The 27,657-nt window shown below is 39.5% G+C and overlaps 1 protein-coding gene across 2 annotated transcripts in view; it reads left to right on the top strand.

Annotated features, from left to right (window-relative positions):
• The window catches only part of TPRG1 (tumor protein p63 regulated 1), a 199,357-nt gene that overhangs the window by 123,631 nt on the left and 48,069 nt on the right, over nucleotides 1-27,657 (top strand). For both annotated transcript variants that reach the window (XM_070582519.1, XM_070582518.1), the window contains exon 4: nucleotides 6,914-7,090. In XM_070582519.1, coding sequence (XP_070438620.1) covers nucleotides 6,914-7,090 — 177 coding nt within the window. The remainder of the gene's footprint in view (nucleotides 1-6,913; nucleotides 7,091-27,657) is intronic.

Consider the following 27,657-nt stretch of genomic DNA (forward strand, 5'->3'; position numbering starts at 1 on the left):
GGAAGTCCAAAAGCAAGATGCCTACAGATCCAGTTTTTGGTGAGCGTTCTCTTCCTGGCTTGCTTTCTCACTGTGTCCTCACATCCTGAAGAGAGGATGTCTCTTCTTATATGAGCACTAATCCTATCATGGGAGCTCCGCCCTCATGACCTCACTGAATCCTGATCACATTCCAAAGGCCCCACCTCTTAGCACCACCACATTGAGGGGTTAGGGCTTTAACATATGAATTTGGGGGGGAACAAATGTTCAGTCCATAACACCTCCCTGAGCCTCAGCTTCCTCACCTGTATTCATCAAGATTGTTTGGTGAGGATGAAAAGAAGTAACATGTACATAGCATCTGGCACAGTACCTGATCCAGAGAAGACCCACAGTCAATAAAGGTTTCTGTTGTAATCTACGAAAAATGCATGGCAGAATTATTCATAAGTACATGTAGATCTCAGAAGCTTCAGACCTGGCATATATATACATGTACACATTCATATATATATACACATACATATATACATACACACACCTAAATATATATATAAATTATATATATGTATTATTTCCCAACTAAGACTGATTGTTTATAATTTTTATTATATTTTCAGAACCCACAAACCTCTTTGTTTTCCAAGGGAAAAATCGACAATTGTTTTTTTGGCAATCAGCTGAAACAATATGAAACTCCATGATAGGACTTCTCTCACCTAGGAAAACAATAGTCTTTGTGGATACACAAATGGATATTCTCAGGTCCGTCCTGTCTATGTTTTATGGGGACACTCTGTCCTATAGTAGTACACGGTAAAGAAGTGTTGAAGTAAATAAGTACTCCTGGGGCCTTTTTTGTGTCCATTCCAAAGAATCATTTGTACTTTGCAATTTGTGCTTTTCTAACACGGAGGCGTTCACCAAATAGCAAGAAATGAAGTGTTGATAAGAGAATCTTGTTCAAGGGCATCAAATGACAGATGCCTGGGGCTCCTGTTCCTCATCCCTGTGGCCAATGGACTGGGAATCTGGAGAGCTGAGTCTGTGGACTTGTGTTACCATTATCAAGCCTCTTCAGGCCGTTGGGTGCCATATTAGCTCTTCCCTACATGGTTTCACCTCACATCTTAGAGACCTATGTATTCCTTAAGAGCAGCATGCTCTTTTTGGTACTCCCAGTAGCTAGCACAGCACCTGGTATGTGACTGGCTGCATGTGGTGATGGGGAGAAAAAATGAACCACAGGAAGTCAATTCAGGGGACCTGGGACCAGGGAAGGTTTGTGGATGTCAGGTTTTTATTAGAATATTGTGGTTACTTGGAGGGTCCCCTATTTTAAACAAATTGGAGCGGCCCAGGGAAAGAGTAAGTAGAGAATTGCATGTAGATTATTTAGCTAAAGGTTTTTTAAGACTTCACTTAACTCAGGGGGAGGGAAATTGCTTTGCTGCAATGCCATGCATTTTTCATCTGTTTGTGTTTGAAGAGCAAACCAAAATTGGATTCTCTTCAGGGCCTGGAACACAGTGGGTGCTCAGCGAATATGTGTGGAATGAATGATTCAGTGTTTTCCTCTTGGGTTGCCGATTCCTGGCTAGCCAAGGTACTGTCTTCCTCTTTCAAGGGCTGGGCTTTGCTCAGAGGCTGGAGGGGTACATGAAAGAAGATTGGTCTGTAAATCAGGTATAGTCATTGTAGTCAGCATCAGGGAAGATGTCTCTACTGAACGGTGTTTGTATGTGTGCATGTGTGCATGGGTGTGGGGGGAATATTATTAGAAAAAAATCTTCTTTGGAGGAAAATCATTTCTAAACTACAAACTGATTTGACACAGCCTTAAATGAACAACTGAAAGTATTGTTAGGCATAGGTCTGGGGCCACTGAGAAGGCATCTGGGATGGTTTGAGTAAGCGGGTGGGGGTCTTGGAAACTTTCTCTGCTGGGTCCTACCTGTCATTGCTAGTTCGCTGTTGCCCTCTGCTGGCGAAACTGTTGTCATCTGAGGAAACTGCGAATTGCACAGAGCTCCTAGGTCCCCCCTTATGTTGGAGGGTAGGGCCCCTTCTCCCTCAAATAGTGAAATGACTCTGGTGCTGAGGAACAGAGGGGGCAAGAGGAGATGCAGCAAATCTTCTGCTAGGAGAACCGGACCCCCACACCAGAAGGGAGAATCTTAGGTTCTAGTTTTTTAATTCCATGCTCTACTCACTTGCTAAGACCCTGCTTTCTTTGACTCTGTGCTGGCACAGTAAAGGGTCCCAGACATGACTAAGGCACCACCTCTCCACCAGAGGGTCTCTCCTCAAATGTTGGGGGAACAATAGGACAAATATAGAAATCACCGTAATATAGAGAAGGTTGTGATGAAGGCCCTAACCGGGACACTGATAGAGACTTGCAAGTATTTAAAGGAAAGAAAGATGACATCCCCTCGGGGGTGAGGAGGTGAGGGGAAGCCTCTGTGAAACAGATAAGATTTAAGCTGGGTATGTGAAGGAGGGATGATATTTTTTTCATTTTTAAAATTATCTTTTTTATCATAAAAGTAGAATGTTCACTATCAAAAAAATTAAGCTCTAGCTAACAAAAGCATGAAAAGAAATGAAAGTCATTTAAAATCCCACCACTCAGAAATAATCAGTATTAATATTTTGATCTATGCATCCTTTTGTTGTTGTTACGAAATTGGAAGTATATTGAAGGTAGTATATTGTATCCTGCTCTTTCTCGCTCTTATCGCATGAACATTTTCCCAGTGTTACTGATTATTTCTTGAAAACGTGCTCTTTTGGGGAGGAGTATTTCAATGTGTAAACCAGAGGATAGGATTCTGCAAGCAGTATGAGGCAAGGCATACAGCTTGCGCAGCACAAAGATTGGTAATTCTTCACTAGTTCATTTCAGAAATATTTTTTGGATACCTACACAACCTTGGAGACACAATGCTAAGAATGCTAAGACACACCCTAACTCTGTCTTTGTGGAGTTTACCGCATAGGAGAAGAGATAAACATTAATGAAGTAATCATAGAAATAACTGTAAAATTGCATCTTGGGTGAGTACTGTGAAGGAGAAATGTGAAGTGCTATGAAACTATATATTGGAAAGAAAAGAAGAAGTCACAGAGGTCTGGGAAAACTAGCCAGTGTAAGAAGTAATTGAGCTCAGCACTGTAGGAGTTAACTAGGTGAAAAAGATCAGGAAAAACATTGCCAGCAGAGGGAAGAGCATGTGCAAAGTCCCTTTAGTAGGAGTGGGCACAGTGAGTACAAGAAACTGAAAGACAATCAAGGAGAATGGAGTGGAGAGTCCGAGCCCGAGAGGAGGTGAAAGAGATAGGTAAAGCTTGACCCTGAAGAGCCTGGTAGACCAGGTGAAGAATTTCTGTCATTTCTTGTAAGAGCTGTGGGGAACTATTGGAGTGTTTGAAGCTGGAGTGGGGAGGTGAAGGCCCGATTTGTTTTTCTGAAAAGTCTACTTCAGTGCAGTATGGTGATGAGGTTGGAAGGGAATAAGAGTAGATGTAGGCAAACTAGGTCTTGGTGACTAGAAGCCCAAGCCTGGTGAGAGGGTGACTGCAACAGTCCAGGCAGGAGATACAGAAGACTGGATTAGGATGGTGAGGCTTGAGATGGAGAGAAGTAGGGACTTTGAGAGAGATTTTGGGAGTAAAATGTTTAGGACTTGGCACAGGAAGTGAGGAAATGGGACGAGTCCAGAATGACTCTTAAGTCTCTAGCTCACATAACTGAATGGAAGGAGGGTTTTTGCCCCAGATGGGGAACACTGGAAGAGGACAACGTTTGTGAGGGACTGTCATGAGTGTTGTTGGCAGAGAGAACAGTGCCAGGAGAAGAATACATCATCACATCAGCTCCTTCTAGACGTGGCTTTTACCATATTTTCACTCCACACTGTAGGGTCCTCCACTTGGAGGAGGGAGGGACTGGGAAGAAAACCGACACTACGGCTGGATTTGGTGTCTCGATTGATTCCTGTTTCAGATCTCTGCACTACTGCTTGCTGGGTTCAAAACATTGGGCAAGTCATTTTAGGGATCTCTGGACCTTCGTTTCCTTGTCTTTAAAATAAGGGTAATAACATCTAGTCGAAAGGGTTGTTGTGAGGATTAAACGGGGGCATCCTTATTCAAGGGCTTTGTAAAGCTCCAGGAGCTGTACGAACACAGTATATTATTGTTACTCCTGCTCCTGTATTTGTTGTGGATATTATTGCCAACCAAACTTTAATTATATTAATATTAGAAATATGAAATTCAATGTTTTCTCCATGAGTTACTTGGGAAAAAAGGTGTGATTGAAGTCTAAATAAATAAATATACCACCCAGGAGCTAGAGATGGTGGCCCCAAACTATTTATAGGCCTGTGTGTTTGCCTGAATTCAGACTTTCCCGACATGTAAATTATGCAGAGTCTGTGTCAAGCAGAGCACTCTGTGTTCCTAAAAAGAATTCTTTTTTTCCAGAATCCTTTACCTTTTAAAATAAATCTCATTATGGAGTGCTGACATTTTCAGTAAAACCATTCAACCAAAAGCTGTGGTTTTTTTAGACTAAAAACAAGTCTGGTTTATTAGGCAGCAGCTTATAACTTGCTGCTAAGTAGATGCAATCTATTTAGAGGAATTTATGTAGATATCTGATAAGACATTTCAGAGTTCCTGTCTCTTTCTGACTAAAACGGAGACTGTTAAACAGATTATCAAGAATTCTCTCCTGGTCTCAGTGGAGTAGGAGTTGAGTATCACGGTGTTGTTGGAATGGATGGAAACCATAGAACCAAGATTTAAACCAGATCTCTTGCACTCTCCCACTAACTCTAGTATTGTGTTCTAGCTGAGTGACTTTAGATGTGACTTTCTTCAAAGAGTCATGGGGAAATGTAGAGCTAATACTTTTGCATACACAATGGCTGGCAGACACAAGACCTCCATCAACCATCTCAGATCGCATCCTTCTTTTCTTCCTTCTTTGACTTCTCCCTCTTTCTCTCTTCTTCATCTCCTTTTTTCTCCCCTTCACATCTCCTCTTTTTCCTCCTCCCATTGACTTACCTGCTAACTGTCTCTTGGCTGTCTGACTTTAGACTACACTGAGGAATGGCATATATTTGGGTCACCCAAAATTACTCAATGACTTAGGTCCCTGCCAGTGATAATAACAGCTAGTTTATAGAGCATTGATTGAGAATAATTTCCCTTAATCCTCTCCCCAAACTTATGAGATGAGTACTAGTATTGTCTCCATTTTACAGACATGAACAAGAACCATAGACAGATGAAATGTCCAGTCTTACAGAGCTAGTAAGTGATACAGCTCGAAGTTTCCAGACCTGGCCCTTGCCCAGCCCAAAGGCCTCCAAAATGGTGATGACTGGCACTCATTTATTCACTCAATAGACGTTTATTTAGAGCAGGCTGTTTGACAGGAACTGGATAGAGTAGCCCAGCATTCACAGTCTCTGCCTTCATGGAACACACACACACACACACACACACATTTACATGTAAAGATGACACTCAGCCCCTACTCATGAGCATCACCCTATCCTCTGTATTGGTCAGTCAGTGTTCACATGGTACCTGTTGCTAAACATTTTACATATCACTTCTTCTCACACACAGTGATAAGTGCCACAAAGGAAAACGGATCAGGATGCTCTGAGAGAGTGTAATAGGGGGTCAAGTTTATATAGGAGTTTAAGAAATCCTGTTTGAACAAGGCATTTGAACCATGACTTGGACAATGAGTGTTCTCAGCCTGCTATGAGATGATGCTGGGCAGAGGCCAGGCCATATAGGGACCTGCAGTCTATGTTACATAGCTTGGATTTGATCCTAAGATCAAAGGGATGCTACTTAATAAAGTGAACAGGGGAGTGATATGATTCGGTTTGTACTTTAAAAATAGCCCTGTGGTTACTGTGTGAGAATGGATGGGAGTGCAAAGCCTGTACTGTCTGTACATCAGACGATTCTGTGTAGTGTGGATTCAGATATGAATCAGTCACAAATCATCCTTTTCAGTCTTTTAGGGAAAACAAAACATATACTAAAACAATTCTGATAAAAGTCATGAAGTTCTATATCCTAAAGGCTATAGTAGACAGACAGCAAAACTGCTGAGGGCAAGAGGAATTACAGATCCTGCTCACTTTCTTTTGACCAGAAGCCATTGTTTTAATCAATCTCTTCTTGTTCTCTCTGTTGGAGAGAATCTTAACTCTCAGTCAGAATTTTCCATGCACGCCCTAAAAGGCTCTCAAGTCTGAAGCAAATCAACTCAGTAACATGTATCTAGTGTCTACTTTGTCCTTGGCTCATAAGAATCCCACTTCACTTGCTTCACTATATTTATACCACAAGGATATGATAGAATGAGCTGAAATAGTAGTGGCTTGGGGGTCAGTGAACTTGTGTTCAAGTCTCGATTTTATCTCCAGTCAGCAATTCAACCTTTGGAGGTTAGCAGAAGCTAAAGAATAGTGAGTAAAGTTTGTGGTACAGATTGAATTAGAACAAAGAGATGTTTTTGATATCCTTGGAAGAAGATCTGCTCCATGAAGTTTTCCTAAGAACTGAGAAGATGTGGAGGAGCATGAATCAGTTGACAGCCAACATGATGCAAACTTGCTACTCCCCTAATGGATCCCGTCATGGGTAATCATCTCTGAGCTCTGTGGTCATAAGACGTATCCCTGTGACCTTCCACTTTCCCTCCTCCCTTGTTCACGGGGCTGGACTGAGAGAAAGGGGATGGCGTTAGGTATTCCTCAGCCCCTCTTTCTTCTGAGGTGATCAAACCTTACTATCTTCTGTTTTAGTAGAGATGTTTCAGTGAATGCCATTATCTTAAACTTGGAAAGATTATGCCATCAACTTTTCTTCTCTGTGATGATTCCTGCAGGATAGACCACTGGAACAATGAGAAGGAGAGGATTTTGCTGGTCACAGACAAGACTCTCTTGATCTGCAAATATGACTTTATCATGCTCAGCTGTGTGCAGTTGCAGCACATTCCCCTGAGCGCTGTCTATCGCGTCTGCCTGGGCAAGTTTGCGTTCCCTAGGATGTCACTGGACAAGTGAGTATGATGTCTTAGACTTGGAAAAGTGGTGCAGTAGGGGCAGGGCATGTAGGGAGATCAGTCACAAAGTCAGTTCAGGACTGTAAGCTGGGAGAACCCAGGGGGGAACACTGAAGCTCTACAGTTGAGCCCATCCAACAATCATTGAGTTCCTCTTCTATGTCGGACACCAGGGATACAACGTTAAGTATATTTGTACTTTAATATGAGAACCTGACAAGTAAATGGTTGAATGTAAGGTGTAAAGAGCTGCAGGAGCATGGAGGAAAGGCCCTCAACCTAATTCATGTGGCAGAGAATCAGAGAAGCTTTCCTAGAGAGGCACTTGAGCCAACATTTGATGTTAGTAGGAGTTAGCCAAAGAAGGAGAACAAAAGTTTCAGAATATTCCAAACAGAAGGAATGGCACAACCAAAGGAGTGGAGGTAGGAAAAAGTGTAAAGCCTTTGGAATTGAAATTATTCCGTAAAGTTTAATGGACAGTTTTCTGTCCATCAATTATTCTGAAAAGTTTAATCCACGATGGCTAATAGCTCTTCTTAAAAGAAGTCTCTTTGGGATCTTCCCTGGAAGTTTAGTGGAGGGGACATCAGCTGTCTCAGAGATGTTGACAGTTACCAAGAGACCTGGCGGGGGTCTACAAAGGGGACTTGTTAAACTAAGTTCTGGTAATGGTCTCAGAAGGAACTGCCTTTCCTAGACATTTTAGATCTAAGCCAGAAGGACAGCAATCTTTCTCTGAGCCTCTGAATGTGGGTTCTTCCCACTGAACTGTGAGCACCTTGAGGGCAGGTGCTTTTTTTTGGGGGGGTCACTTAAGCACCTGGCATTGGGCCTGGCACAGAAAAAGAACTGAAAAATCTTTCTAAACCACAGCTTGATCAAGTGATTGGTTTTCCTTACATAAAGCATACCAAATCAAAGACATTTTTTTTTTAAGATTTTTAAAATTTTTTTCCTTTTTCTCCCCAAACACCGCACTCCCCACCCCCACCCCGGTGCATAGTTGCATATTCTTTGTTGTGGCATGTGGAACGCCGCCTCAGCGTGGCCTGATGAGCAGTGCCATGTCCATGCCCAGGATTCGAACCAACGAAACACTGGGCCACCTGCAGCAGAGCACGAGAACCCAACCACTCAGCCACGGGGCCAGCCCTAAGACATTTTTTATTTACTTTTTTCATCAATGCAATTAATTGATCCAGTTCACTAACTTGCTTTGACAGATTGATTTAGCTCACTATCTTTTTGAACTGGTAGAGTTTTTCAATAATATATGCACATGGTAATCATATATTTAAACATCACAAAAATGTTTATTTTCAGGAAATGTCTCTCCCACCTCCGACTCTCAGTTCTCCAGAATTATCTCCATAGGTGATAGTCAGCAGTTTCATTTTTTTTTAAGAAATAGTCTATAAATATATACAAATGAAAATGTCTTTGATGTATATATGTGTGTTTATACACATTTGTAAGTATGTGTCTACACACACATTCATCACAAATTATTTTAGCCAATGGGTACACATGTTGTAAACTCTTTTGCCTCAAGCTGTTTTACCCAGTGATAGACCTTGGAGATTTTATTCTATAATCCTGTATAGATCAACCTCCGTCTTTTTAATAGTGCAGAATATTCCCTTTTAAGCCTATTCTATGTATCCGGCCCTTCATCAATGGATCTTTATTTTTACTTTTAAAATTTTTTATTTTTAAACAATGCTGCTCTAAATATTCTTGTCTGTAGGACTTTGCACAAATGTGAAAATGTATCTGTAGTGCAAATTTCCGTAAGTGGAATTATTAGATCAAAATTCATTTATTAGATCAAAAGTCATGTGAATTTTAACTGATATTGCCATCTTGCCTTCTACATAGGTGACACCACTTTATGCATCCTTTTTCACACATCCTCAGAAACATTGCGTGTTATCAAACTCTTGCTTTGCCAGTGAGATAAAGAAAAATATCTTACTTTTGTTTTCTTTCCAGTGGTAGAATTTGAAGAAAGTTAAAGATGTTTTTCTTATGTTAGAATGCCATTTATTTATTTTTCTGTGAACTGTCTATTTATGACTCACTCTTTGAGTTTTAGGCTGTCAAATTTATCAATCTTTCAAAGTTTTTAAGTTTATTTCTTTTTGAGAAAGTCTTTCTCCACATTGAAATCATAAAAGATATTTCCAAGTTTTCTTCCAGTGTTTTTATAATTTTATTTTTAAAAATAGTTAAATTTATGTTTCATCTGGAATTACTTTAAGTAAGGAGAAATATGTGCAATCAGCTTTATTTTTTATTCGGATGGCAGGTTAGAGTTTTCAACATCATCTGTTCAATACTCCATTCTTTCTTCTCTATCATATATACATTACCATGTGTGTTTGTGCCTATTTCTGGATTCTGCATTCCATTCATGTATTTATTAAAGTACAAAATGGTTTCAATTATTATAACCTTTTATTATGTTTTAATATCAGATAGAGTTACTCCCTTCTTATTAACCTTCTTTTTTTTTAGAATTTGTTTATTTATGCATATGTATTTTTCCATCAGCTTGCCTAATTTTAAAAAATCTTATTTTTATTAGGATTTTAAAACATTAAATCAACCTTGCATTCCTAAGATAAACACATTTAGTCATGGGGCATTATCCCTTTTATACATTGCTGCATTCAGTTTGCTAATATTTTTTTAAGGAGTTTTGTGTCTATGTTCATGAGACAGATTGGTCTTTTATTTTAATTCTTTCATAACGTCTTTGCCAGGTTTCAGTATGTGGGTTATGCTGGCCTCATAAAACAAGTTGGAAAGTATTCTCTCCTCTTTTATTTTCTAAAAGATTTTGTATCTGAGTGGTGTTATCTCTTCCTTGAATGTCTGATAGAATTTATAAGGGAAATCTTCTGGGCCTGAGATTTCTTTGTGGGATAGTTTTTGATAATAAAGTTAATTTGTTTTATAAATATTGGGTTACTTATACTTTTTGTTTGATTTTGTGTTGACATTGGTAAATGGTATTTTTCAAGGAATTTGTTAAGTTTATTTAAATTGTATTTGAAAGCATAAAGTTGTTAGTATTCCACTATTGTGTCTTTAAATCTATATTTAGTGATACCTTCTTTCTTTCCTGATATTGGTGATCTGCATTTTCTCTTTTTTCTCTTGATGAACCTATCAATTTTCTCTGTTTTAACAAGAATATGCTTTGCATTTTGCTAATTTTCACTGTTGTCTGATTTCTATTTAGTTGATTTTTGCTCTTTATTTTTTCCTTTCTTCTATGTACCTTTGGTTTACTTTGCTGTTCCTTTTTTCAACTTTTTAATTTGGAACCCAAGGGCACTGAATTTTTGCCTTTCTTCTTTTCTAACATGAGCATTTAAAGCTATAAATTTCCTTCTAAGCACTGCTTTCACTGTTTATCACAGACTTTGATAGGCTGAGCTTGTATTATCATTCAGTTAGAAATATCTCCTAATTTTTCTTATGATTTCTTCTTTGACCCATGAATACTTTAGAAGTTGTATTGACAAATTTACAGATAAGTTGAGTTTTCCCAGATATTTTAAAAGTACTGAATTTTCATTTAGAGGACATATCTTTGATTTTAATCATTGTAAATATATTGACATTTGATCGATTGAACTATATAGTATGTCTTTGTGAATGTATCATGAGCATTGATAATTATTTTGTGTGTAGTTTTCCATAAATATCAATTAATTCATTGTGTTTGATAGTGTTGTTTAGACTATCTATGCTTCTATTGATTTTTGTCTAGTTTTTTATCAGTTACTGAGAGAGGAATATTAGAATCTACTATCATTATGGGATATTCTTGTCTCTTTAATTTTATGATTTTTCACTTCATACATTTTGAGAGTCTATTTATTAGATGCGTACACATTTATGATTGTTATGTCTTCCTGATGAATCGAATCTTTTTTTATTATGCGGTGTTCCTCTTTATCTCTGGCAATATGTCTTGACAAGTCTATTTCATATCTGCTATTAGCCACTCAGGCATTTTTATCTTACTTTTGCACTGTATATCTTTTTTTTTCACCCATTACCATCTATGTCTTTGCATTCAAAGTACATTTCTTGTAGATATCACATAATTGGGTCATGCTTTTAATCCATTCTGGTAATCTCTGCCTTTTAATAGGAATGTTTAGTCCCTTCACATCTTATGTAATTTTGATATGATTGAAGTTAAGGCTACCTATTATTTGTTTTGCATTTCCCTCTTCTATTTTTTTATTCCTCAGTCCTCTTTTCAATCTTTTAAAAATTATTTATGTATTCTTCATAATTCAATTTTAATGTATTTATTGGCTTTTTAGCTATGATGTTTTATAGTTTTGTGGTGGCCTTAGGGCGGAGTTTCTCAACCTCAGCACTATTTACTTTTTTGTCAGGACAACTCTTTGGTGTGGGAAGCTGTTCTGAGTGTTGTAGGATGTTTAGCAGCAACTCTGGCCTCTACGCTCTGGATGCCAGTCACACCTTGCCTCTGTTATGACGATCAAAAATGTCCCCAGACATTGCCAAATGTGCCCTGTGGGCAAAATCACCCTAGACTGAGAAGCACTGCTCTAGGAATTATAATACACTTATCTTTCACAGTCTAGTTAGAGTTACTATTAGAACACTACACTTAAAACATAGAGACCTTGTAAACACACTGTTCTAGGAATGTAAATGTTGAACAGGGTGTGATGAAATCAGTGTGGCCATAGGAGGACACAAGAACAAGGTGTGGAAGGAAGTTTATTGTACTCACAAGTCCCAGAAAGGGGGTCACCACATGCCACACAGGGCCACAGGGGAAGATATCAGTGTCAGTCAGGAGGCAGAAAGGGTAGGAACTAGGAGAGAACTTAGACCATGGTCTTTACTGCAGTTTCCACAGGAATAGCAAGGCAAGGCAGGGTCAACAGTTTAGGATTGGCTAGTTTGAATAATTTTGGTGGGCTTTACACTATAGGGTGGTCCCTTGTTGCCTGGTCCCTAGTTCTGGATTGATTAAGGCAGAAGAATATTGCCTCATGGGATCTACGGGCTAGATAGAGGTGGTATGGCTCGGAATTGTTTGATTTGCATATCAAAGGCGTGCTCTGGGCTGAGCCCTCTGTTATCTCTAAGAACTGACTGGCTCTGAGAGGGGCAGTCTCTTCCCAGCCAGAAAGGTTTTTTTTTTGAAGATGTCAAAACATCATAATATACATAAAATAAAAAAATACATACAATATACATATAGCTCCCTTCACATCCCCTCCTCACTGCTCTTTATGCTGCAGTTATTGTGATTTTACTTCCATGTGCATTTTAAACCCCACAAAACAATGTTATAAATTTTGCTATAAGAAATCGCATGTATTTCAAAGAAATTAGGATATAAAATTGTGTTTTATATTTATGCAGATGTTTTCATTTCTGATACTTTTCATTTGTTTCAGAAGTTGCGTTTCTCTTTGATGTCATTTTCCCTACACGTGAAAAATTACTTTTAGGGGCTGGCCTGGTGGTATACTGGTTAACTTCGCGCACTCCACTTTGGTGGCCCGGGGTTCATGGGTTCAGATCCCAGGTGCGGACATACACACCGCTCATCAAACCAGGCTGTGGTGACATCCCATATACAAAAAATAGTGCCAATCTTCCTCAAGCAAAAAGAGGAACATTGGCAACAGATGTTAGCTCAGGACCAATTTTCCTCACCCCAAAAAACCCAAAATTATTTTTTAGCATTCCTTGTAGTGTAATCTAGTAGTGATAAATTTTCCATTTTCTTTTTGTGAGGGGAAATATCTTTAGCCTTCATTTTTGAGGACTATTTTCTCTAGTTGGAGACTTCTGATGACATTTTTTTTCCGTCATGCTCAAGATGTTGTTCCACTATCTTCTGGCCTCTATAATTTCTGCAGAAAAGTCCACAGTCGCTTGGACTGCTATTCCTCTGTATGTTCTCTAGCTCCTTTCAAATGTTCTCTTTCTCTTTCAGAAATTTGACTATGACGTGCCTAGGTGTATGTGTTTTTTTTTTTTTTTTTTTTAATATTTATCATGTTTGGGGTTCCCTGGGCCTCTTGCATTTATAAATTTATGTCTTTCAACAAATTTGGGAAGTCTGGGGTTATTACTTTTGAAAAAATTTTCGCTTGCCTATTCCCTCTCTTTTTCTCTGATACTTTAATTACATGAATGTTAGACATTTTTTTTTGTCCCAGAGGTCTCTGAGTCTTTTTTGTTGTTGTATTTTGTGCAGAATTTCTAGTTGTTATCTTTAGGAGGGGCAGTCTGCTGGGACCCTATGCCTGCCTAGCTATCAAATTTTAGCAAATACTAACACTTTTTTGTGGCATCTTTGAAGATGACTGTATATTCACTTTTCTCCTTAGGTCTAATTAATATAGTGAGTTATGTCACATATTTCTTAATATTGAAATATTTTTGTACATTCAAGGTATGAATCCCACTTGGAATTATTATATCGTTATTTAATATGCCATTGAATATTCATTGCAATTATTGATGGGGTTTTTTGAATTAATATTTATAAGTTTGATTGATACATAGTTTTCTTCTCTTGGGCTATCTTTGCAGGTTTTGATATCCATGTTAGCTTATTTTCCTAAAAAATAAAGTTTTCCTTTTTTCTCTATTGACTTTATCAGATAAAGAAAAGGCTTTATATGTTACTTAAAAGATTGGTATAGGGGCCAGCCCCATGGCTGAGTGGTTAAGTTCATCCACTCTGCTTCAGCAGCCCAGGGTTTCACTGGTTGGGATCCTGGGCATGGACATGGCGCTGCTCGTCAGGCCATGCTGAGGCAGCATTCCCACATGCCACAACTAGAAGGACTCACAACTGGAATATACAACTATGTACTCGGAGGATTTGGGGAGAAAAAGCAGAAAAAAAAAGAAGATTGGCAATAGTTGTTAGCTCAGGTGCCAATCTTTAAAAGAAAAAAAAAGAGTGGTATATTTCACCTATGAACATGCCTGGACCTAGTGCTTTTTAAGGAGGAGTAGCGCTACAGCTTTCTCAATTTTCTCTATGATATTGGCATATTCAGACTTTCTCTTTCTTTCATGGTTAGTTTCTGTAATTTCTATTTTACTAGAGAAATAACTCAGTTTTATTCAGGTTTGTAAATTTTCATTGATTTGAGAAAAATAAAAAAGGGATGATTAAAAGAATAATAAAAGATTTATATGTAATACATTTTTTCCTTGTATGGGGATTTAGTTGATCAATTGATTGATTTCAAAACACCACCTCTTGAGTTTACTTATTCATAATAGAATAATTCTGTCTTTTCCCATTTGTTATTTTCTATATTTATCTGTTATTTCCCACTGCTCTATTTGTATATATTCTGTTATGCATTGTGTAACTTCTTCAGTTGAAAGTTTAACTCATTGAAAGTTGTTTTTTGTTAGGTAAGTAAGTTTTATGGATGTTGAATTTTCTTTCATTATACTTTTTCAGATATATAATATTTCATTATATTTCGTATACCCTATTATTTTTGTTTGTTTGTTTGCTCTTTGATTCAAGAATACATTGAGATAAGTTTTTTTTAAGTTGGAAGGGTTTTTACTCCTTTGAGTTATATTATTAATTTCTAGTTTATTACATTGTGTTTAGAGAATGTCTTCTCTACTATTTCTAGTCTTTAGGATTTATTAAATATTTCCCATTTAAATAGTTAATTTGTATCAATATTTTATAAATACTTGAATGTGCAGTCTCTGCTTTCTGTGTATAGAATTTGATAAATGGTACATTGGTCCACTCTCATTACGTTATTTATGTCTTCTCTGTCTTTGCCTATTTATTAATTAATTTTTTTGGCCACTTGATCTGCCATAGACTGAGAGAGGAGAATTAATTTTCCTTAATTACTGTGGTTGTGTTTTTTTACTTTTGTGAGTTTACATTATGCAGGTCGATATTGTCTTGTCTAATGGAGGAACATTTATAGATGTTGAATCTTTATTTTAGATTATAATCTTTTTCACTCTAAAGTTTATCTCCTTTAATCGCTTGCGTATTTTTGGTCTTGTCTTTTGAATATTGACAACTTTATGTCCTTTTTCTGTGAATTCTCTTCATATATCTCTGCCTTTTTCTACTTTAAATTTTCTGAGTCTCTTTATTTTTTTATGCGTCCTTGTATACAGCATATAATTGAATTTTACTTTGTGATCCAACCTGGCAGTCTTTTCTTTTAATTGGTAAGATTAACCTATTTACACATATTGATGATAGTTTTGGTCTTAGTTCTGCCACCATGAGTTTTGTATTATTGTGTTTTTCTAAATATATTGCCATATTTTCTACATTTCCTTTGCTTTCTATTGAGTGTGTTTTTCTTTTAACAAGAAGGTTTATAGTCTATCTTTTTCTACTAGTGATTATAAGTATAACTTAACATAGTATTCTTAATCCTATCTTTTTTGAGCATTATCTATTGACTCTCAAATATAAATCCATTTACATTAACAACTCACTTCTTTCATTTTCTTTTCATACTTCTCCATCATTCACTTTTTAAAAAAAGTTTGCTTATAATCATCCTTATTAGTTACTTTGATTGTTATTTATTTAAATTATATGCTTCCAATCGATGTGCCATCTTAAATAGTGTATATTAAACCTCCATTCTCAAAGAAAAGAAATCTACATATCCACGATATTCCCATGTTCTCTCATCTTTCACCTCCCTTCTTTCATTAGTTTTGCCAGACAAATTTCTTTCTTTATGGCATATTTTGTTTTATTTCCCATGAGGCACCCAATTATTATCACAGAGAGTTGATGTAATTCCAGCCCTCCTAATTAACTTGTGTAGCTTTATCCAGATTTGCATTCTGGGGTTGGAGTGAGAAAGCCTGTGCCAGCAGCTGGCATGCTGTTAAATGTTAAAGGGCTTTCAATGGGCCCCTGGAGGCAGGAACACAGTGTGATGAAGGGGGTGGTTTTTAAGTTCTGCTCAGTTTTTTAGCAAAACTCCATAGCAAAGTTCTGGACAAGGAGTAGAGTCCCGGGTTTCAGTCAGAATTTTACAACTGTTAACTTTGTTTCCTCATCTATCAAAAGGTCATTCGTATTAAATGCCACTCGGCTTCATTACCAGTCTTATTGTAAGGCTCCGACGAGATAGCTTGAAAGCGCTGTGTAATATGCCTCATAGATATCAGGTGTTACCAAGTTTTGATTTTTCTCCCAGAGAAAAGCTTTTGTTAACATGGAACTAAGTAGATCAATTTGATTGTTATCTTTATTTCCAAGCCAGCTGGCTCTTCTTGGTTGGGTATTAAGTTGCCATTATAAGGTCAGAGGTCAGGAAGCAGCAGGCAGAGAAAGGAAGCAGCAGCAAGGGAAAATCAGCTGCTAAATAATCATAAGCTGACTCCAGAGGAAAGCTTGGACAGTGTCTGGACAAATTCTCTTGTTATAAGAAAATGCAATGATTTAACATTAGCCTCTACCCCCACCCACCCAACCCCTGCCCCACGCCAGCTGTAGGTGGTAATGCTGACACTGTTTACCAAGAGCTTTTACCACTCCTGTGCCATTTGACCTTCAGCATCCAGGAATAAAGAGGGCTGATTGCCTACATTTTATAGATAAGAACAGTGAGACCAAAAGGGTTCAGGGATTCAGGTACCATAAACTATTTAGTATTAGAACTAGGTTTCAAAATCAATTCTTCCCACTCCCTGTCCAGTGTTCTTTTCTTTGAGTAAACAATCTTTAATTTCCTTTTTTCTCTTTTTCTCCTCTTTCCTTCCCTTCCCTCTTTCATTTATTTTTTTAACTTTTATCACGAAATAATTTTAGACTTACAAAAAAGTAGTAAGAATAATACAAAGAGCTCCCATATACCTTTCAACCCATCTTTCCGAGTGTAAATATTTTATATAACCATAATACAAATATCAAACCTGGAAACTTGTGGCTATAATACCATAACACTATATTGGTAGGAAGACACTGGTTTAGGATTCAGGGACCTGGGTCCTGATCCGCTTTCCTGATGTTAAGTCCCCTCCCCTTGCTGAATCTGTTTCCTCATTTATGAAATCTCTAAGCTTCTTCCTTTTTTTTGGTGGTCTTGAAACCCTGCACTTTCATGGTGCTCTATTGGTGTAGCAATATTCCCAAAGTCATTTATCTTAGAGGGCTAAATGATTTTACCTAATCAATTACTCCTGTGAAAAATGTCTCAAAGAGGTTTTTCTGCTGGAAAATATTGTTGCTGTCACATCAATATGTCAACAAAAGCTGAACAGGAAGGTCAGGCCAAGAAATGTCTTCCTGCGAGAGTAGGCGTTGCACATTTCTCTATCCATGCTGTTTAAAATTTGCTCTCTGCAAAATATAAGGGATAGGCAATGCTGCAGAAGCAAAGCTCAGGAACCGTTCATGGTGGTCACTCCTCATCCCGTTTGCAGAGATGCTGGTGAAAGCAGGAGATAGGAGCTGCCCCCTGTTGACTTAGTGTCAGCACATGGAGGGCGGGAGGAAGTCATCCCAGACAAGACTCCATCACCTCAGCTTTGCTCCCTTGGATCCAAAGCCAGGCTAGCTGCTCTGTGCCTTCAAAGTTCTAATTTGGCATCTCTTCCTTAGACAAGAGCTTCAAAGGGCCTCTGCTCTGGGTGAAAGCAGCTCGTGGCCCAGGCTGATTCTGCTGGCTTCGCGTCTGTCAGTGTTTTCTAATCACTGTTATAAGCGTGGTTCTGCGGAACACGTTGTAAAATATTTTCCTATTGCTCCAGCAACATCTCCTGTCTAGACAATCTAATTATGAGTGCAGAGCAAACAGCTGAAGTGTATGCCACCCCCAAGGTTGCCTTACTCCAGGAAGAGGGTGGAAGGATGAGGGAGGGGGTGGGAATGGTATTGGTTACTTTTTGTTGATCTGACCAGAAAATTGAGTGCTCCAAAAGAATCTGGCTAACTTTTAATTAAAAAGAAACGATCTGGTGGAAGCTGGCATTTTGTTGTTTTTCCAAACTCAGTGGAGGATTAAAGGTACTGATTTATTTCCCTCCAATCACATCTTTTTCTTGGCTTCAAAGGTGGTTTGTGGTCTTTTCTTAAAAAGAAAAAAAAGCCACTGATTTAATAATCTGCCCTCCCAGCAGCACTATGAAGATAAAAAGCGGCCCCCTAAAGGTATGTTCTTTCCAAGTAGTAATTTGATTGCATTCAGTGAGTCTTGCCTGAGCCCTGGCCAGGTGGCAGGTGTTGTGTGTGACAGTGACGAGACATGGCCTCTGTCCCCAAGATGTTCACAGGCTCACAGGAAGGCAGACACATATGCCCTGATGCCTTAACCAGGCTTTGGTTAGCGCTCCAGCGGAAAGCCAATGGTGTCCTGGGCACAGGAGACGGAGAGAGACTTTCCACTGGGAGGTCTCAGAAGGTCTTACGGAGGAGGTGGAATCTAAGCAGGTCTTTATAGGATGAGCAGAATTTGGGCAGAGAGCTAAGGAGGAGCAGGGCAGTCTAGGTGTAAGTGGACAAATGCCCAACTGGCGTGATCATGCCAGGACTCCCACAGGGCTGAGTCCCAACTATTGAGAAGGTATAGTAGAAGTTTCTGAATGGTTTTGAATAATAACACGAGGCATTTGGGTTTCAGTCATATTAGGATCTGAGACATTGACGGTTGTTGGAGAGAAGCCTAAAACAACTGGCATTTTGTTTCAGAATGATGTGTGGCAACAATATAAGGGATGGTTTGGAGAAAACTGAAACTGAAGAAAGGGGCTGGCTAGGGGAGAGATTGTCTGATGTAGAGTTGGGAAATTATAAGGACTTGAACTGGGCCAGTGGATAAGAAGGGAGAGCTTGGGAGTGAGAAGACTTGGCTGAAGGAGAATTTCTGGTGCATGATAACTGGATTGGGTTTTCCTGGTGTGGGAGAGGGAGGGACTGTGAGCCTGTAAGTGGAAGATGCACTTCGTGTTTATTAGTTGGGGTGTCTGAATGGCTATCGGAAAAGATGATGGTTGGGATAAACTATTCGCGCAACTGACATTTATTGAGCACTTGCCATTGCTAGTTGCTGAGCTGGGTAGTGTGGTACCATTCAGATAAAGAGAGAGTTTCTACCCTCATGGAGCTCACAGTCAAAGGGCAATCAAACAGTAATCATACTGGTAAGTATAAAATTGTCACGGTGATAGTGCTTTGAAGGAGAGCTATATGGGGTTTGTGAATTATCTATTGCTATGCAGCAACTTACCTCAAAACTTAGTAGTGTGAAATAACAAACATTTATTATTCCTGTTTCTGGGTCAGGAATATGGATTTGGCTTAGCTGGTTCAGGATCTCTGCAAAGCTTCAGTCAAGGTGTCACTGGGGCTGTGGCATCTCAAGGCTCCACCAGCGGAGGATCACTTTCAAGCTCCCTCATGTGGTTGTCAGCAGGTGCAGGTTCTCATTGGCAGTTGGCCAGAGCTCTCAGTGTCTGCCATGTGAGTCTCTCCTTAAGGCTACTGACAACATGGCTGCTGGCTTCCCTCAGAGGGAGCAAGAGAGGTTGAGCAAGATAGAAGCCACAGTCTTTAGGTAACCTAATCTTGGAAGCGACATTTCATCACCTCTGCCACATTCTATTCATTAAAGGCACGCTAAATCCAGCCCACACTCGAGAGGAAACTATCACACTAGGGCATGCATATCAGGGGCAGACAGTACCAGAGGCCGTATGAGAGCTGGCCTACCACATGAAGAATATCAGAGCGTTTATTACAGGATTTAGACCTAAATTAGAGGGTGAAGAGCAGGGAAGTCTCTGAGGAACGGATTCTGGAGCTGAGATTGGAAGGATGAATAAGAGTTGAGGAGGTGAAGCAAGTTGTGGAGAGAGTGTTCTGGGGAGAGGGGAGAATATGTGCAAAGGAGGGAGGGAGGCTGGGACCTCTGAGGAACTGTAAACAGGCCCACAGGGCCTGCTAAATGTGAAGGGCCTGAGGGACGCTGCCATGGAGACGAACTTTGTATTTAGATGTGGAAGAGCTGCCGGCGTTTTGCAGCAGTTAGAGTAATTCTGCTTTGATCTGTGACTTGCACTGGCATTCCCTAGAGAGTGATGGGCTTCACAGTTAAAACTAGTTTGAAAGCCCTTGCTCTAAACTGTGGGGCCGTCTCTGGAACTGCTGGGAAGTGGGTCTGATTCAGTGTATAAAATGAATAAAATTGCCCACTTATCACTTAGGATAATTACTCATTATGTAATGAGATAATGCTCATAAATCACGTTGGGCTTCTTGAGGAAAGGTGTTATATAAACACAAGGCTTTATCATCGATGACGGAAACAGACTTAGAGGATTAAAATCAGATGTGCATCTTGGTGCTATGGCTTTTTACTCCAAACTAAGTGACCTGTGAAGTTCACTTGAGTTCTTGAGGACTGTTTTAGGTTAAGAAATGGAGGCAGGGGCTGGCCCTGTGGCTTAGTGGTTAAGTTTGGCATGCTCCACTTTGGTGGCCTAGGTTCGAGGGTTCGGATCCTCAGCACGGACCTACACCATTCATCAGTGATGCTGTGGCAGTGACCTACATATAAAGTGGAGGAAGAGTGGCACAGATGTTAGCTCAGGGTGAATCTTCCTCAGCAAAAAAAAAAAAAAAAAGGAAGTAGCAGGGTATCAGTAGGTGACTGGAATGGATGTAGGCATGGAAAGGAAAGGTGGGGTTAGAGATGCTCTCTTGTTATCTCTTATACTCTGGTAAAGAAGAGAGTTCCCCTTGTTAATCCTACTTAAATGAATGTGACTACTTATAAATGCAGCATGGAGACTCTACTTCTGAGCTGAAAATGAGAAAATCTGAATTCTTGTCTACTCTGCCTTTAATTCTCTGTGTGTCCTTGAAATAACATTGTTTCCCCACATTGTTTCCCCTCTCAGAGCCTTAATTTACCCCCATGTAACATGAAAAAGGTGAAATTGGATGATCTTGAAGGTCTCTACCATCTCGTGCGTCAATCACTAAGCAAGATTTTACAATGTTCTTTCCAGTTTTGCTCCCATGAAATGAGAACAATAACACTCCTTGTCAGCAATCAAGAAATACTGTGACCAATGACAGCTTTTGTTTTGGGAAAGTTTAACATTGGCGGCAGAACTTGGACTTTTGTGTATTTATTTTGCAGACCCATGGAAAGGATAGAATCAGAGAAGAGAAAATCAGCCAGAGTTGATGTTTGATCCACTTTTTTCCAGCTTCCACTGACATATTCTCCTTTCTCCTCTTTTTCACTCATCTGCTCTTCTCTTAGTCCAAACTCTCTGGAACCAGCCATATAGTTCATATTTTTTATTTCACGTCATTCCTTATTTCTCTCTTTATTAAAAACGCTCAGCCAAGAATGAAGTAGGTTAAATTATTCTTCATGTAGGTGTGCCTGTCTACTAGATTATCCATCCAACAGAGTGTTTACCTCACCAAAGAAGGTTTTTGTTTTCTTTTTTTTGCAGGGAAAGATTCACCCTGAGCTAATATCTGTTGCCAATCTTCGTCTTCTTTTTTTTCTCTCTCCCCAAAGCTCCAGTGCATAGCTGTATATGCTAGTTGTCAATCCTTCTAGTTCTTCTGTGTGAGCCACCACCACGGCATGACAACTGACAGACAGGTGGTATGGTTCCACGACCGAGAAGCAAACCCAGGCCATTGAAGTGGTGAGAGTGCTGAACTTTAACCACTAGACTGTCAGGGCTGGCTCAAAGAAGGAATATTTTTAAAAACACAAAGCAAAGTGTTTCCATTAGGTGGAAGTGAGGTGAGAGGTCATTGAACAAGAGTCCAGTCTGTTGTCTTTCCTGAGGAGTAACTCCCCAGCTTCTCATCTGTTCCTTCCTCAAATACTCTCTCAGTAAACAGGATAACGTGACACAGTCTATTTCTCCTCAAATTAATTATTTACAGAAATATTTCTGCACACCATAGGACTCAGAGTGAGAAACCCTGGGAACACCTGACGTCCAAAAAAAATTATAAACAGCACTGGATCACCCAACAAGCAGACAAGCACCAACATATGACAACAGCAAAGCACTGCCACCAAACAATGACAGAAGTTCAATCTTCATGTCCTTATTCAGAATTTTATATGTATAATTCTTGAAAGAAACTATTTTAATTTCAGTATTCAGAAAAATGTTCTGCTTTTTGATTTAGTATTGTTTGTGTTTTGACTTCTACCTGAGTAGAGAAGGCCATAATCTTTACAGTGCTAAGGGTCACAAAGTGTTAGTATGGCTGTCAATGTAAGTGAGTTGTGGAACTGGTGGTAAAGTGAGTCCTCTCTCCTGCAGAGTGGCATCACGCTAAAGAGTTGTGACATGATTGCCTCATCTTTTCCTTCCACTCAGGCAAAAGCAACAACTTTGACCTTCTCTGTAGAGTGTCGTCAAGGCATGAACAAAAGAGACCCAATTTTCTTCTTCTACCTTTTCTTTTCTACTTTAGAATCCTTAAAATTCTGTCTTCAAAACTTTAGCCTTCAGAGTAGGAGAACTATCCACTAAGTACAAATAGCATGAGGTAACATTCTCCTACCTCCCCTCCTGACAGGATTCCTCAGTTATCGGAGGCAGCCATATAACTAACAGAAACACTACATTTCTGAATCTCTCTTGAAGCTAAGTATGTTCATTTGACTAAGTTCTAGCCAACAAAATATAAGCAGAAGAAATGGGAGAGCCTTTTGGGAAGATTCCTCAAAAGGCAAAGAAGCATTCTTCTCTCCCTTTCTGCTTCCCCCTCCTTCTCCCTGTAATGCTCCAGCCACCATCTTGGACCATGGACCAAAGGATCAAAACTAGTGGTGGCAGAGGGGGAAGCTGGAAGGAGCCTGGCTTCTGAATGACTCTGTGGAGCTGCCTTCCAGTCTTTCATGGCTCACCTTTGATCGATCTTCTTTTACCAAGAGAGAATGTGTGGTTCATCTCAGTTGGGATTTTTCTGTTATATGCAGCCAAACTTCATCCTAACTAATAGAGCCATAGAATAGGAGAAGAGGTTCTGCCAACTCATAAAGGTTGGGGATGGTGGGGGTGGCAGTTTCATAGGTTAAATTGCTCATCTGTTTCAGGATTCCACAGACCAAGGTTCCAATCCCAGATCTATCATTTACTGGCTTTGCTACACAACTTTTCTGAGGCATGTGTTCTTACCTCTAAAATGGGTTTGATAATATCCACCCTATGGACTTGTGAGGATTAAATGAGAACGCTTGAGAGGTACCAAGCTGGTGACTGCTATGTGTGCTCCAAACATATTAGTTTCCTTTTGTTTTTCAATTTGCTCTGTTTTTATTAGGAAGATGGTACTCTATGTGTATTCTTTAAGATATTACAAAATGCAAATCGATAGCTACTCGCTGAGATGCTCCTGAGTCACTGAGTGGGGCAGTCAGGACCACAGGTCTGGGCTGTAAGTTGAACAGGAAAGGAATGTTAATCATTCACTCAACTCCAGGCCTGTTACTCAGACAAACTAACGGAGAACTGGAGCCTGTTTTCTGATGGCAATAGGAGCTTGATGAGTTGGTTTGAAAGACCCCGAGCCCTATTAGTGGGAGACAGGGGATCTATTTCTGTGAGCAGGAAAAGCACATGTTAAGATGCTCCTAAGAACAAGATGGTATCCCCCAATTCAGACCAAATAGGAAGCGCTTATAAGAAGGGATGGCTCTACAGGTAGGCATAGAGAAGTTACCTTAAACCCAGTACACGACCATCTAAAACATGGGTTGTATTTTGTACCATTTGATAATGGGGCAGCAGGCAGAAGAAGCTGGTTCTAGAGCAAAACCTAACTTATAATAAGAATGTTACCTAATTAATATTCCATGACTTTTTTAGGTAAAAATTTATTTCATCTATTTCGTATAGTTACAGTCATTGTCTGTTTTCCTTGTATTTTTTCTCCTTCATGGTAAATTGGATATTGCTCACCCAGATCCTGGAAACCAGGTTTACTTGTAATAGTTTTAATGTGGTGATTCAACAAATGGAGGACAATAGCCTAGTAGTGTCTGAAAGGAAGGAATGATGAATTATAGACTGGCCTTGTCCTCAAATAGCTTGAGATCTAAATGGGGACAGGGAGAGTAAATATATAGAAAACTAATTTTTATATAACACGTAACATGCCAAACCTTAACGGAAGCTAGAAGCCTTGTATTATGGGTCCATAGAACAGGCAGTTATTTTTTAAGGACTGGAATTGTTACTAAAGAGACAACAGACTGATGAATTTTGGTAGAGAACAGTAGAGTGCCTCAGAGGCTGGGGGAAGAGTATTATCAAAAGACGCGATGATACAAGAGTGTGAAAAGTTGTTTCAGAAACCATTACTAATCTCCTAGGTGACTGGAGTACAGGGAGAGTGGGGGCAGAGAGGCGAACCTGTTCGTGAACAGTGTTGAATGGCAGGATAAGGAGGTTATATGTATTTTGATTGGCCAATGGGAGTCATAAAGGTTTTAGAGCAGAGACACTATTCATCTTTGGGTCCCTAGAGCTTGTAGCACAACACTGGTATGTGACAGGCACATGGCTGTGCACTCCATGAACGGCAAGTAAATGAATAGAACAGGTAGCGGTGTGTGAGATGGATTGGAGCACTGAGAAAAGTTTGATCAGATCTCTGAGTCAGTTCTGGTGAGAGGTGTTGGATGCTTGACTTAAGTGTGGAAAGGAGAGGTCATACATGAGATTCTGAGCATCACCCTATTGCAGGTAACACTGATTAATGGCCTCAGGCTCCAATGTGGCAAAGTCACTTGAGATTTGCTTGGATGGAAATTAAGTCTGGAAACAGAATTGCCCTGGGGTTTATGGACCTACCAACCTCAGCAAGGATCAAGTTACATCGCATACTGTGATAAACTGGGCAGCAAGCGAGGATTTTGTCATGCGTGTTCTTGACTTTGCCTTTGGGGATCTGGGCCAAGAATGCCCTGGATTTGATCTTGGGTGTGGTGCTGTCCACTCACTCATAATGCCCAGGAGGCATGTTGACAAGGATGGGTGGATGGTGGGGGATTGCTGAGCTATTTCTTGGCAAACCTCTGGGAGAAGGCGTTCCCCAAATGCCACAATCCTGTTATTTTTGAGTAATGGACTGAACCCAGGTGTCTGATTGGACAGGGCCACTCCCAATTTCTTCTAGATAAATATTTGGTTGCCAGGAGGTTATATTTAAATGAGAAATGCCTCCTTAGGAAGTTGTTGCCTAGCAATTCCTGTAGAGGGCAGGATCCCATCCCTGCTGGGAAATGTTTGAGAATCATCTCAGAACTTACCCTGTGCTCACTATGTACTTCAAGTGAGGCACCCAGTTTGAGGTTCTATAAAAATGTGATTCTCTAAATAACAAGAAAACGCATCAGTGTTAGAGACACTGCATTTCTTTGGGGAAATGCTTCTGGTCTTTAGCGTCACAATGGCAGGATTCTGAAGTACAAATGGAATCCAAGCCGGGATTAGGCTTTATAGAGAGAAATCAGTTCTCTGAAAAAGAGCCTGGCCTTTCTGGAACTTAAAGTGCAGAGTCTGGGCAGCTAGGGAATTTGGATCTTTCCGATATTGTGCACTCTCGACTTTGCTCTTGCTACTTGTAATCAATGTTTGCATTTTGGCTTTTCAGGCCCCATCAATTTAGCTTTTCTAGTCTCTCTATGGGGAAAATCCACTTATTTAATGTGTTTGCCTTCCATTTCCACTGAACAAGACTATTACGACTCAGCAATTAAATCTTATAACTGTTTTGTGGATCATCTATCTTTAGAAGTAACTCAGTTAACAGCCTCAGTTTTTTTTTTTTTTTTTTTTAAGAACACAGAACAAAACATACAGCAAAAAAAAACAAAGCATAAGGCAAAAACACAGGTAAAAAGATTTGCACTCTAACTTTCTGGGTCAAAGGTCAGTGTTTTTGATCATCCTGTCAAGATCCATCCTAAACATACATTCTCCATAACAACGTGTGGCATCAACATCACACGTCGTGACTCTCCCGTGACTTTCTGAATTCTCTCTTATTCACAAGCCATGTATTATTTTTTATTTTTAACACTTTGGACCCCTTTTCATTAGGTGTTGTGCTAGTGTCCACTGTCACAGGTCACCTCAGAAAGGGGAGACCCTACCCATGTGTACCAACTTAAGTACAAACGAGAAGAGGCTTGTTCAACAGATTGGGCTGAGCCCCAGGGCTCTGTAGGGTATGTCTTGGTGAAGACCCCCCTGGAGTTGGGACTGAGGGATGCTCAGTAGAGAGTCAAAGTTCAAGATTTGTTTCTTCTAATTTATTGCAAAAAAATGCTGTTAATTATGATATGTTTAAATTCCACCAAAGTGCTATTATTATAATTCAATAAATGAGAGTAAGTGATAAGAAACATGAGCTTTTGGAACTGGAGGGGATTTTAGAGTGTCTGGTTCAAGCTCCCTCATTTTACAGATATAAGCTGTGGTCTTAGGCAACTGTGGTCAAGACCTCCAGTCACAAATCTGAGAGTAGAACTCAGATGGCTAAACAACTAAGGATGTTGTTCATTGACCTAAATTTCTAAGTTCTAGCATTTTTAGGTTTTCTACTTATGTCATCAGAAAACAGGGAATCTGCTCTTTAGCAGATTTAGCATCTAAGGAATGGAGCATTGGCCAGATAGATAGTAAATGTGGAATTAGAGTTTTGACTTTCCATAAATGAGCTCCCTGACATTGGCTATTGACTCTCTTCTCTAAATTTTTTTTTTTTTAACATTTGTTGAGCAATGAGAGCACAGTCTATGCTCTCATATCTTCCAGATATCCTTCAGAATGCAAATTCTATAATCTGAAATTGCTATCTGGGCACTCTTAAACAAAATAATAATAATGACATATTCAGGAGAAAAACAAGGTGCCAGTGGTTTTATAGCATTTATACCATATGGAAGAGAAGATGTCTAGATATTAGCGTTAGGATTTTTGAATTTGACCCAATCCAGCTTTTCATCCCTCATGGCTTTGTAAATTGTCATTGTTGAGGAAGAGGCTTTCAAAAAAGGTTTCCCCACATTGCTTCTTAGAATTTTCAAATAACTGTCTCCTTAAAGCCGTGCAGTTCCCCTGGGCAGTTGCTGGGTGGCAGCAGAAGTGCTAAAGTGGTGGCCCATGGAACAAGCAGAATGGCAAAGTGGTAGTATTCCCAGGTTCATTGAGCACTGAATGCGCCCTAGTCCCCAGAGCAAGTGAGTGACACAGCTAGAACGGCTGGTAGGGCCAGGACTGGCAGGTCGGGTCAGAGGAGAATCTTTCCTTTCCTATAGTTTGCCATTGGCCAGTTGAAAAGGGTGGTAAATAATTACAGTAGCCACTATAATTTATTAAACAGCCACTGTGGAGCAGACACTGTATTAGGCTCTTTAGATATGTCATAGTGAATTCAAATATTGCCACTAGTGAGGTATTATTATCCCTATTTTACAGATGAGGAAACTGAAGAAGAGACAGTTTAATAAACATAC

The sequence above is a fragment of the Equus przewalskii genome, chromosome 18, assembly GCF_037783145.1.
Source record: "Equus przewalskii isolate Varuska chromosome 18, EquPr2, whole genome shotgun sequence".
NCBI classification, from domain to species: domain Eukaryota; kingdom Metazoa; phylum Chordata; class Mammalia; order Perissodactyla; family Equidae; genus Equus; species Equus przewalskii.